This window comes from Bombina bombina, chromosome 1 (assembly GCF_027579735.1).
Source record: "Bombina bombina isolate aBomBom1 chromosome 1, aBomBom1.pri, whole genome shotgun sequence".
NCBI lineage: Eukaryota > Metazoa > Chordata > Amphibia > Anura > Bombinatoridae > Bombina > Bombina bombina.
The window spans coordinates 1249246459-1249259759 of record NC_069499.1 but is presented as its reverse complement, the minus strand read 5'-3'; the positions used below and the strand labels follow the sequence as shown (position 1 = coordinate 1249259759).

The 13301-nt window shown below is 42.8% G+C and overlaps 1 protein-coding gene across 2 annotated transcripts; it reads left to right on the top strand.

Moving 5' to 3' along the window:
* The first annotated feature begins 2621 nt into the window (after positions 1-2621).
* Positions 2622-9071, top strand: LOC128648120 (uncharacterized). Of its 2 annotated transcripts, none has more exons than XM_053700787.1 (2): positions 2622-2942; positions 3918-5168. In XM_053700787.1, exons 1-2 carry the CDS (start codon positions 2721-2723, stop codon positions 4932-4934), a joined length of 1239 nt encoding a protein of 412 aa, XP_053556762.1. In that variant the 5' UTR covers positions 2622-2720; the 3' UTR covers positions 4935-5168. The 2 variants fall into 2 exon arrangements, with proteins under 2 accessions (XP_053556762.1, XP_053556770.1); XM_053700795.1 differs by lacking the exon at positions 2622-2942 and adding an exon at positions 8834-9071 and having other exon boundaries at positions 3231-4053.
* The last annotated feature ends 4230 nt before the right edge of the window (positions 9072-13301 follow it).

The following is a 13301-nucleotide window of genomic DNA, read 5'->3' as shown; positions in this document are numbered from 1 at the left end:
ACAAATGCATGCAAAGAGGAATTGTGTTGACTCCTTTGTGCCAAAGTTTAAATACACTTTATTTGTGAGTGAAAGACTTAAAAAATACTACACTACACAATACACATCTGATAATGCCCTTGTCATTTGCTACAAGTGTGCATTTGTATGAAAACAAATGCACATTGCTAGTACATTACTGCTCTGCAGCTGAATTTAACTATGTGTTTAACCCATTTGTAGAAGTTAAAAAAACATTTATTTTGTAATCAGGCCTTTGCAATAAAGTAATGAATATTTATGGTTGAAGCATGTGGGATTTCTTTGCTTAGTTTCTTTATTTAAAAATAAAATAAAGTTAGCACATGAGCTCAATTTCTGTTAAATTACAAAACCCTGTAAGCAATGTCTTGTAATTTGTTATGTTTAAATGATCAATCTAGGAACTTCCAAAATGTGTTCAAATTTGGGATTTAAAATATATTCAACGTATACCTGTTTGTAATACACAGATGTTAAGACCATAGTCAAACAGCAATAATATGGTGCCACTATATATTAACCCTTATATTAGTCCCACAGCAAAATGTTTATATCACTGTACTTATGAAAAGTGCATTAAAGAAGCAATTTCATCTTCTCAGGAAAAAGTGATATTATTACTTAAAATGGAACCTTCTTTCCTGGTCCAGAATAGAAGATACTGTGCATTCTTAAACATGTGCTCAGAGCCACAACTGTCCACGATTTTAGAAATCGTTAGTTCTAGCACTCAGAATCTACTACCGGGCCAGTTTTTTATAATGTTTAAATGAGAGCGCGGGTGAAATCATCATAATTTGTCATTATTAAAGGGATATATATATATATATATATATATATATATATATACATACATATATATCACACTAATGCAAATTTTGAAGCTTGAAAACACAAGTAAAGTCCCACCCAGGGGTTGCAGTTCTCAAGAAGAAGACAGCCAGTGATTGACAAGTTGTGCAGCTCACTCATGCTCTTGATTGGCTGACAGCTGGGTCCTGCTTGACAGCTGCGATGCGTGAGGCTCCTGAGCCAGTAATTTCCTATGTGTTTAACCCATTTGAATAGAATAAACACATAGTTATCTAAAGTCAGTAGTATTGAACAACTGCAAACAATTATCTACTATTTTTTTCTTCACAACCAAATGCTTTTTTCCCTTCTAATAAAAAAAAAAAAAAAGTGTGAGATAAAACATCATAAAATTGTTTCATTTTGTGAGCCCTATAAAGCATGCAATGTCCATTATTCTGTGGCTTGAAACTAATATGATATAAACCAGGCTATAGAACTGATGTACGGCCAAGTTGCTACATTCATGAATTCTGAACAAGAGCAACCATTTTTCAAATCTGTTTTGTCAAAGGCATTTTCTTTCCTATAACATTGTACATAAAATGTTACAAGTGTAATGGTTGTTTTACTTGCAGTTTAAAAGTGACTACAATTGTAACATATTATCTGTTGTTAAAGTGTCAGGATTATTGATGTGTGTAAGTATATGTGCATGTATATATATATGTCTGTATATAAGTGAGTGCGCTTGTGTGTGCAGTAAAAATACTGATTCTAATTTCATGAAAGTTTTCAAAATTTTCATTTAATATTTAAAGACTGTTATAGGAAGAGCGAATAACAATACTCCAAAAATTTATAGGACTTCCGTTTGTATTTTTGTTATTATTGCTTATAAAATCTAAACCATTTTAAAAAGGATTTTTTTCTATTAATTATATAATGTAATGTTACAATTTCACAATATCAACCTGTTTTAAAGAGGCCAATTCACTGTAGAAAATAAATATTGTCTGTCTTAAGAGTTAGTGTATTTAAAATGATAAAAAGATAACATTCAGATTACAAATTGATTTATTTATTGATTTTAAGACCCAAAATGTAAGTACAATTACTTTTTAATATCTTTTTGTTTTTAAAATGTAAGTTTCTGCTCATTTTATACATGGGGAAAATATGAAAAGGGATTATGTGATCTACCGTAATCATGTGACTTCAAGCTAAGAAGAGTAATGTCTTCAGAATGTAATGCAGTTTATATAAGGTACACAATAATAGGGACATTTAATTAGAGCACTGTAAAAAGGGATGGTTGATTTTTGAAGTTTGTTGGACAATGTCAGTGATTTTTTTTTACAATAGTTTAGTTTCACCAGACTATACATATTGTATATTATATAAAAGCACACATATACAGAAAAAAGTACCACATGCGTAAACGGACACTAAACACCTGATACTGTACCATAAAATAGTTTAGTATTTTTAGTTTAAATTCGGGACCAATTATTTTTAAAAAAGGAAATGAGTTTAAAGATATAAACTGTCAGGTTTAAAAGAGCGCAGGGATTGCATGAGAACGGAGCGGCATAAGGGCTGGGCTCCTGGCTGGAAGGACAGGGGGGAAGGGAGAAGAGGGGGGGGGGGGGGGGGGGGGGGGGGGGGGGGGGGGGGGGGGGGGGGGGGGGGGGGGGGGGGGGGGGGGGGGGGGGGGGGGGGGGGGGGGGGTGGGGGGGGGGGGGAAGGAGTTAGGTTAGAGAATAGGGGAAGTAGAAGATAAGAATGAGAGGAGGGACTGAAGAGCAAGAGATAGAAGAGGGGGGTTGGAAAAGGTACATATAGGGGGGACAACAGGAAGTGGCTTCAGTACTAACCTTTTTTGTTTCAGGAGCTGCTTGTAGCTGATGCAGAAGAAGTTGCTGAAGATGACGGCCAGAAGCAGGAGAATTCCCAAACGGTTCCTTACAGATGATGAGACCCTCTGGAAGACGAGAGCAATCCGGGCTCAGAAGAGATTGAAGCTCCTGGAAAAAAGGCAGGGAGAGAAACAGAAGAAGCAGGAGACGGTCTTGGAGCAGAAGGCAGCGGTAACCCCCCCTGAGAGAGAGCGGATGCAAGAGGGTAACGTGAGTATGAAAGACAGGGCTGAGGCAGAGGAGGGGGCCAATTCTGATGTGAGTATGGGGGAAGTGGCGTTATTTAGTGAAACGGACCGGTCCAGCAGTCCGGAGATTCCCTTAGGCCAGGGGGGCAGTATGGGGTGCAGGCGGCGGCAAGCAATGGCGCCTCTAGGGGGCAGCAAGCAGGGCGCGCGGCGGCGTAATTGGGGCCTAGAAGATGAGGGCCATAGTAGTAGAGCAGGCGGCAGACAGTCCAGGGGCAGGGTCTGGCTTAGCAGTGAGCGGTCTGATAGAGGCGCAGTTGCGGGCGCGAGTGGCCGCCATAGGCGCAGCAGTATCCCCCCTTCCTCCCCCTCCCCCTCTTCTTCCCCAGTCAGTGAGCGCGATATGCGCATGCGCACGCCGATACGGCGTGCGCTACGTGATGACGTCATCATGAAGGGGGGGGCGGGGGCCGCACGGTGCGACAGGGATGATTCCGTTTCAGCAGGGGTAGTGGAGAGAGGGCGTCAGTCGCCGGGAAGGGGAAATAAGCACAAGGTATCAAGCGGTGCGGGTGGGAAGACGAGCAGGGAACCAAGAAGGAGGGAGGAATTAAGGAATGCGGAGGCAGATTGCTGGGGACCCGGTGGTCCAGGCACACACACATGCGAGTCAGGGGAGGAGTGGGAAGGCCAGGACAGAGCTAGAGCAGGGGGTAAAGAAAGGAAAAAGTACTGTGAAGTGTACAGAAGAGGGGCGAATAGCAGGAGGGCAGCAAAAAGGGTCAGGTTAGAAGAGAATAGTGTGGAGCGCCCCAGGATGATTAGGGATACGGAGGGGTATACATATGTGAGGGTAGAGGAAGAAGGGGAGGATGAAAGGAGCATTAGGGATACAGGGAATGGGGGGCGCAGCAGTAAGAGGGCAGAGCACATGTCTGTGAAACAGGTTCAAAGAAAAGGGGGGGATGGTACTAATGTAAATATGAATATGTTGCAGAAGAGAGACAAAGTGGGTAAAGTGAACAATGGAGCAGGTGACAAAGAGGTCGAAGGGAGCACGACAGCGCCGCAGGGAATGGCGGCAGCAGACAAGGAAGGACAAGACGGGCATCGTGTGAGCCATAAGAAACACGGTAAGCAAATGTATTATAGTGACAGTAGTGAATCTTCGTCAGATAGTTCCACGGATGATGACTTTGAGGATGATAAGCGTAATGGGAGGGGGCATAGAAAAATCTTGAAAATTGTAAGAAAGTTATATGCTAAGCAAGAGAAAAATAAGGTGGTGAAGGAAGGGTATGAGGACGAGGACAGCAGTGATAATGTGGTGAATTTAGACGATGAAGTAGCAGCGACCAAGCTCTTACCCCTTCCCACACATTTAAAAGCGAAGGTTGTTAGGAAAGCGCAGAGAGGACGGTATGTGGATGTGTTTGAAATGACTAGGGAAGCTTTGGCGGTCAAATCTAATGAGGGAAGGGGGAGAAAGGCAAAGCAGACATTTCCAGAATGGGTGAAAGGGATGGTCATATATGCAGAATGTTTTCTAACGGCCAATCCAGATAAGATGAAAGGGGTTCTGAGATACATACATTTAATAGCGGAATGCTACACCACATACGGGGGTTTCGCATGGAAGGATTATGATAGGGAATTTAGGAAAGGAAATATACAATTGGGAGGTAAAGGTAGGAAGGATTTTGGGGTAAAAATACTAGATACGTGGACGAGGGTGATGAAGGTCCCTGAAGCACAAGGTAGGCCCATAGGGCAAGGGAAAACATTCAGAACAGAGGCAAAGGAATGCTGGGCGTTTAATGACAAGAGGTGCGACAGGGGGAATTCATGTAAATATAAGCACGCATGTAGGCATTGTGGCGGAGCGCACCCAGGAGTGGATTGTAGGAAGGGTAATGCCAATAACAATAGCAAGTTTTCCTTTCGAGGGCACGGGGGCAACGGTAGCGGAGGAGGAATGGCGGGTAATGGCCAAAACACCGCTGAGGGTAGATAGGATCATTGAGGAATTGGCAATGTACCCGCTGAAAGAGGAAAGGATTTTGTTAACAAACGGTTTGCGTGTAGGTTTTGTGGTCCCAGTTAAAACAGAAGTTAAAGGGGCTATGCAGGCGAGAAATTTAAAATCTGCAGCAGAATTTCCAGGAGTACTAGCGGAAAAATTGAGGAAGGAGGTTAAATTGGGGAGAATGGCAGGGCCATTCAAAGAGAAGCCGTGTGCTGACTTGATTGTGTCCCCTCTGGGAGTAGTTCCCAAGAAAGAGAAGGGTAAATACAGGATGATACAGCACCTGTCCTACCCCAGGGGGAATTCAGTCAACGACGCAATTGACAAGTTGGATTCTTCAGTGCAATATCAATCATTTGATAGTGCGGTAAGAATAGTGAAACGGCTTGGAAAAGGGGCGTTGATGGCAAAGATAGATGTGGAATCTGCTTTTAGGTTATTGCCTTTGAACACAGCTAGTTTTAATTTAATGGGTTGTAAGTTTGATGGTGATTATTACATAGATAAGTGTTTGCCCATGGGGTGTTCGGTTTCTTGTTCAGTTTTTGAAAAGTTTAGTTCATTTTTGCATTGGTTGTTTACAGAAAAAACAGGATGTGAGAGTATGTCTCACTACTTAGATGATTTTTTGGTGGTAGGCAGGAAAGAGACAGGGGAATGTAGAATCTGGAAGGAAGAGCTAGAGGCAATGTTCAAACAGTTGGGAGTGCCAGTAGCAACGGAAAAGTCGGAGGGGCCGGGTACGAGGCTGGTTTTCCTGGGTATCATGATAGATTCCGCAAAGGGGCAATGCGAGCTCCCTGCGGATAAGATTGAGAAGGCGAGACATATGATAAAAACGATGTTGAAAAGGAATAAGGTGACTCTTAGAGAAATGCAGAGATTGCTGGGGGTTTTGAATTTTGCGTGCCGGGTAATACCGGTGGGTAGATTATTTAAAAGAAGGTTGGAAATGGGGACAAAAGGGGCAAAGCTGCCCGAGCATATGGTGCGCGTCAATAAGGAAATGAAGGAAGACCTCAGAGTGTGGGAGGCATTTTTAGATGAATTTAATGGTATCAGGATATGGGAAGAGGCAAGGTCAGTGGAAGAATTGGAGTTGTTCACAGATGCAGCAGGCAGTGCGGGGTTTGGAGCGTATTTGCAAGGTAGATGGAGCGCGGGCGAATGGCCCGCAGATTGGAAGGAGAAAGGGTGGATAAAGAACATGACTTTGCTTGAATTGTTTCCCATTATAGTAGCGATAGAGCTGTGGGGCCATGTATTAGAGAACAAAAGAATCATCTGTTGGTCCGATAATAAGGCAGTAGTGGATGTAACGAATAATTTGTCGTCATCATCTAACCCGGTTATTAAGTATTTGAGATATTTTGTATTAAAGTGCCTTAAGCACAATATTTGTTTTAAAGCACAGCATATACCAGGGTACAGGAATATTGTAGCAGACGCACTGTCAAGGTTTAAATGGGAAATATTTAGGAAGGTGGCTCCAAGGGCAAGGAAGGAAGGTGAACCCTGCCCTGTTCTTCTTTGGCAGATTGGCAGCAAATAGACGGAATCAGGGAGATGGTAGAGAAGTCCGTGGCGCCAAAAACGTGGGCCGTATACAAGAAGTATTGGGAGCGGTGGTGCGAATTTAACAAGATTATAGGTCGCGAGGAAGAAACGGTTTTTCTAGAATGGCTATGGGTATTGAAGCAAGGGGGGGTGAAGAAAGGGCAGTTGGGCACAGTACTGGCGGGGGTGTCGTATTTTTCGCAGTTATATGGGAGAAAGGATATAACAAAGAGATTTGTGGTAAGGAAAGTATTCAAGGGGTGGAGCGTAGGAGAGAAGAAGCAAGGCGATAGAAGGGAGCCGATAACAGAGGATAGGTTGGCGGAAATGTTGGCAGTGCTCAGCAAAGTATGTTTCAATGACGATGAGGCATTGGTATTCAGGGTAGCTTTCTCTTTGGCTTTCCATGGGGCATTGCGCATAGGGGAATTGCTGGCGAGGAATAGGAAAGACGTGGGCGGTGGTGTAAGGCGAGAAGATGTGAAATGGGGCGTGCGAGCAGTGCTAGTTTTAATTCGGAAATCAAAAACAGATACGGAAGGAAAAGGGGTATGGGTGTCAATGGGGAGGACAGGTGGCGCGACTTGCCCGGTGGCAGCAGTAAGGGATTATGAGCTAACAGCAAGGGCAGAGGGCCCGCAATTTGTTAGGCATAGGGACGGATCCGGCGTCACGGGTTTTCAGTTTAGGAAGGTATTGGAAAGAACGGTAGAAAGACTGGGTTGGTCAGATGCATACTATGCGCCGCACTCATTCAGAATAGGGGCAGCAACCAGTGCGGCATCTAGAGGATGTTCGATCGAGCAGATTAAAAAAATGGGAAGGTGGAAATCAGCAGCATACAAGTCCTACATCAGGCCAAAAGGGGGCGTTTGATTGCGATTAGGGATGCGAGGTCATGGCGCCAACCGGAATGAATTTAATTCTCCATTTTTCTTTGTGATTTGTTACAGGAAGAGCACTAAGGATATGGGTGGTAGGGCATTCATACGTATACTGGGCGCAAGTTAGGGCTGCGACATTGGCAAAAGGGACACATTTGGGATTTAGATACACCGAAGCCAGTGTTAGGTGGATAGGAAAGAGAGGAATGAGGTGGGAAGAGTTGGTAAGCACAATACAGCAGGCAAGGCAGAGATGGGGGCGCCCGGACGTAATGATAATACATTTAGGAGGGAATGATATTGGAGCATACCCTCTGAGGGAACTGGAAGAAAGTATAAAAAGTGTAATGGGGTGGTTGGCGATAACATGGCAAGGAGTAAAGATAGTATGGTCAAACATAATATCAAGGTTGGTTTGGAGGAACACTGACACGCAGAGAGCGGGCTACAGAGCAAGGAGGAAGATTAATTTGGTAGCGGCAAAAGCAGTCAGGGGGATAGGTGGAGCGGTGCTGGAGCACCCATTGTTGGCGGCAAAAAGGGAAGAGATATTCAGGCGCGACGGAGTTCACCTGAACGAGGCCGGTAATGACCAGTTTTTGGAGGACATCAGGAGAATGTTGGAGGAAATGATCAAGGTAAGGAAAGGTCACGGGAAAAGTTTAAAGGTGTTTGGCAGAAAGAGTATTTCTTTGTTGGCGGTGAAATCGGGATCTGGCACGTAGGCAGGGCTTGCGAGGGGCGGAGGGGATCCTGTAGCATACCCAGTCTAAGTCGTGATTCGGTGGTCTAGCTAAAGGCTGGTATATGCTGCAGGTTCGCTCCTCCCCTTTTGCTCTGCCACAGGGGGGGTTTGTGGTCCCCCCCCCTGACACGTGGGATCCAAGTTCAGGTTATGCAAATGCTGACGCATTTTTGAGTGTTATGTTGATTAAGGGTATGTTATTACCCAGGGTATGTTATTACCCAGGGTATGTTATTACCCAGGGTATGTTATTACCCAGTGAGAAATTTTTTGAATTTAAATTAAATTATTAAATGTGACCTTTCCATATTTAGCCAAACTCCTGTGTTGTGTCATTATTTCAGGTTGCCAGAATGGCAGAAGTGGTAATAGATGGTGGTGTTCAAAAAGTGGGTCAATTGGGTGTAAAGTATATGGAAGCTAAATGGAGCCTCTAAGACCTTAAAAAGAGCGCAGGGATTGCATGAGAACGGAGCGGCATAAGGGCTGGGCTCCTGGCTGGAAGGACAGGGGGGAAGGGAGAAGAGGGGGGGGGGGGGGGAAGGAGTTAGGTTAGAGAATAGGGAAGTAGAAGATAAGAATGAGAGGAGGGACTGAAGAGCAAGAGATAGAAGAGGGGGGTTGGAAAAGGTACATATAGGGGGGACAACAGGAAGTGGCTTCAGTACTAACCTTTTTTGTTTCCCTCCCACCCTCCCTAGATGCAAGAGAGCAGTAAAGACAACTACGCGGAGAGGTCACAACCAGAGATATCGAGAGAAATTGGCATGGTTAGGGGCACGATGTCAGCTACTTAGTTGGATCGCAGTAAGACCGCCCGTGCCCCCTAATAAGGGGATCGAGAGAGCTGCAGCTGGAAGCTAGCGGGTGACTCGAGCGGTCTAAGCTAGCTGAAAGCGTTAAGATAAGCAAGCAGCCATATAGGAGAAAGTTGATAAGTTGTTGCGGTGAAATCGGGATCTGGCACGTAGGCAGGGCTTGCGGGGGGCGGAGGGGATCCTGTAGCATACCCAGTCTAAGTCGTGATTCGGTGGTCTAGCTAAAGGCTGGTATATGCTGCAGGTTCGCTCCTCCCCTTTTGCTCTGCCACAGGGGGGGTTTGTGGTCCCCCCCCCTGACACGTGGGATCCAAGTTCAGGTTATGCAAATGCTGACGCATTTTTGAGTGTTATGTTGATTAAGGGTATGTTATTACCCAGGGTATGTTATTACCCAGGGTATGTTATTACCCAGGGTATGTTATTACCCAGTGAGAAATTTTTTGAATTTAAATTAAATTATTAAATGTGACCTTTCCATATTTAGCCAAACTCCTGTGTTGTGTCATTATTTCAGGTTGCCAGAATGGCAGAAGTGGTAATAGATGGTGGTGTTCAAAAAGTGGGTCAATTGGGTGTAAAGTATATGGAAGCTAAATGGAGCCTCTAAGACCTTATAGAATCAGTGCTGAAGTAGATCCAAAGGCTAGAATGAAGTAAATATTACAGTCTTTTATACTGAATATAATTATGTGACCCCCAGAGACAAGCAAAAGTTTATTAGGTTTAGAAGATAAGGAAAAACTCACGTGCTGAGAAAATGGGGATGATCAGGAAGGCAGAGGATAGGCAAACCAAAGGAGAAGTCCAGCAAAGATTAACTTCAGGCATGTCAGGCAAAGGTTACAGAGATCGGGCAGGCACAAGTTTTATCCAGATTAGGGAGGCTGAAGTAGTCAGTGGCAGTTTAGGGGTCACTCTAATAGGTAGGATAAGCAGGTAGAGGATTAAGAGGTTTAGGCAGGCTCAAGTATTGACACACAGTTAAGGGGTAACTTCAAAAGGCAGGTCAGACAGGCAGTGGTTAATCAGGCTTAGACAGAGTTAGGTCCTGACAGACATTATGGTTTGCTCAAATAGATGTCAGTTAGGTAGAGGTTAAATTAGTTGTGCATGGTTAAGTGCAGACAGGCAGTTATGGTTGCTCCAATAGGCAGGTCAGCCAGGCAGAGGTTAAACTGGTTTTGCAGGGATAAGTGCAGACAGGCAGTTATGGTTGCTCCAATAGGCAGGTCAATTAGGCAGAGGTTAAACTGGTTTTGCAGGGTTAAAGAGACATGAAACCCAAAATGTTTATTTCATGATTCAGATAGAGAATACCATTTCAAACAACTTTCCAATTTACTTTTATTATTCAATGTGCTTCTTTCTCTTGTTATATTTTGCTGAAATGTTTATCTAAGCAAGTTCATGTGCAGCAGAGAACCTAGATTATAGCTGTTGATTGGTGGCTGCATATATAAGCTGATTGTCATTGGCTCACCCATGTGTTCAGTTAGAAACCAGTAGTGCATTGCTACTCCTTCAACAAATGATACAAAGAGAATAAAACAGATTAGATAATAGAAGTAAATTAGAAAGTTGTCTAAAATTGTATTCTCTATCTATCTGAATCATGAATTTTTTTTGTGTGTTTCATGTCCCTTTAAGTGCATACAGGCAGTTATGGTTGTTTCAATAGGCAGGCCAGACAGGCAGAGGTTAAACAGGCTTAGGCAGGGTACTCACAGGCAGAGAGGACTTCTCCTAGAGATAGGTTAGGAAGGAGCCACAGCATAGTGCATCACAACAAATGGGTGCCAAGGATCCGTGAGCCCAGTATAAACAGGCCACCTGACATCACTGGAACAGCTGGCAAGGAGAGCAACGTCACGTTGCCTAGCAATGTGATGCTATGCGACCGCCGCATGGATCGGCGCCTGACATAAACATTGAGGAGAGGTTAGCCAATATTAGGTCTCTTTGTTTTAGAATAAAGGCACTGGATAAGTGACATGATTATTTATACAAATATATTCAAGGCCCTTACACAGAGTATAGTGGAAGCTCTGTTTATTCCAAGTTGTTTGTGAGGTTACACTTTTAGACTAGAACAACATAAATGTTTATTTCACTGTAAGAGCAATCACATAAAAAAACTCATTGCCTAAGGAAGTAGTGAATAACAAAACCTTAGTCATATTTGAAAAAAAAGCTTAGATATACTGTATGTTTGGCTAAAAACAGAATTCAGTAGTATGATTGTTTGTGTTAAATGTTTTGGCTTCTAATTGCCTAATATAATGTTCATTTAGTAGCTTCTTTATTGTAAATCAGGTAGGATCTGTATATATTGAACTCAATGGACTTCTGTCTTCTTTCAACCTCATTTACTATGTTTCTAAAACTTTTTTTAATACACTTATTAAAAAGTTAGTTATTGTAACATATGCCTGCCTGATATCACTGTCCCTTTAAGACTGCCTTCCCTGCTACTGACAATCATACTGTTTGGGAAGTATCTGCATTCAACTTACTTGCCAAATGAATTGATCATTCATGCACATGATTCCCTAAGTCTCTCTTTAAGTCTTCTCAGGCCTAATGTGCATTGCATTAGCTTTAAAGTTGTGTTCCAGAACAACAGAGGTCTGTGACTGTTACTGCATGGATTTTACCAGCATATTCAAGCTACAGCCTATCCTTTTAGCTACGCTTAAAATCATCTAATAGCAAGTATCCATATAATACCATTTTGTTTCCTGGACACTGCTACTTAACAAACTCTGAACTTTATTCTAAATTACAAGTATGCATTTGGTTATAATCACTCTCTAATTACTACAACAGCATCTTACTCAGAACTTTATAACTATTGTCTGCTACAAGTTGTCATAACTGAAATATCCTCCTCCAAATATGTTAATATATTCAGAACTCTGCATCTATGTGTTCAGTTAAACAGCTTTCATGTGATTTCCAATATATGCACAAAACAGTATTTAAAGCCTTAAACTTGCCACTTGTCTATCACCTGTGCTGCTCTGCTTATTACTGTTATACAGCTCTATATAATATTATGTACTGTGAACCTACTACAAATCTTATGTTTGCATCTATGAGTCAATCTTCTACCAGTTTATTCTAAAGCCTGAACATCCTACATTGCTATATTTTTCTCCCATGAATCCTGCAGCAACTCCTATTAGCTAACTATAAATCACAGTGAAGCCAGAATATATTGTATACATATGTTGCACTCTCTATGAATTCTACAATAACTTCTTGCAACTATGAATCACAGAATATCATCTATCCACGTCCAGGATACACTTCCCTGGGTCAGGGATCGGTGTCTCCAAATCCCTGTGTCTTTAGCGCATGTACACCGGAACATGACTTTGTCCTCTTTTTTCCTGTAAATTAAGTATGAATATTGTAGACTTTAAAGGGGGGGTCGTGCAAGAAGCATGAGGGTGGGAGAGGAAGGTAGGTAATGAAGGAGAAAATAATGTTGGAAAAGGGATCGGGGAGGGGGGAGGGTTTTGAGGGGGGGCAGCTACACAACATAAATATTTGGGATTTATAAAAAAAGGAAAGGTTTATTGCAAAGACAGCTGCCAGTACCCAAAATGGTGGCAAATCGTTATAAAAGAGAGGGTTAGAGAGCTGTTTGGGGGGCTCATGGAGGTTGGGTGATATGGGGGGATCTTACACTGCAGAAAATATATTATTAAAAAAACAATAAAAAAAAACAAACAAACAAAAACTTTTTATTTTATACTGGCAGACTTTCTGCCAGTACTAAAGATGGCGGTGACAATAGTGAGGTGGGGGAGGGAAGATAGCTGTTTGAGAGGGGTCAGGGAGGGATCAGGGGTGCGATGTGTCAGGTGGGAGGCTGATCTCTACACTAAAGCTAAAATTAACCCTTCAAGCTCCCTACAAGCTACCAAATTAACCCCTTCACTGCTGGGCATAATACAAGTGTGGTGACAGCTGCATTTAGCGGCCAGAAAAGCATTTATAACCATTTGTGCCATAATTGCACAAGCTGTTTGTAAATAATTTCAGTGAGAAACCTAAAGTTTAGTGAAAAACTATTTTTAATTAACTAATTTTTTTATTTGATCGCATTTGGCGGTGAAATGATGGCATGAAATATACCAAAATGGGCATAGATCATTACTTTGGGTTGTCTACTACACTACACTAAAGCTAAAATTAACCCTACAAGCTACCTACTTAACCCCTTCACTGCTGGGGATGGGAAACAGGAGGTGGGGACTGCAAAGGTGAGAATGATATTAGTGAGGAGATTGAGGGCAACTGTTAGTTAAGTGAAGTTAGTTTGTTAAGTCGGGTGATAAGC

Bases quoted from the DNA above. Each gene is read 5' to 3' on its own strand.
- LOC128648120 (XM_053700787.1), top strand. From the start codon at position 2,721: ATGCAGAAGAAGTTGCTGAAGATGACGGCCAGAAGCAGGAGAATTCCC. The intron at 2,943-3,917 runs GTGAGTATGAAA...AATATGTTGCAG, and splicing joins AGCGGATGCAAGAGGGTAAC to AAGAGAGACAAAGTGGGTAA.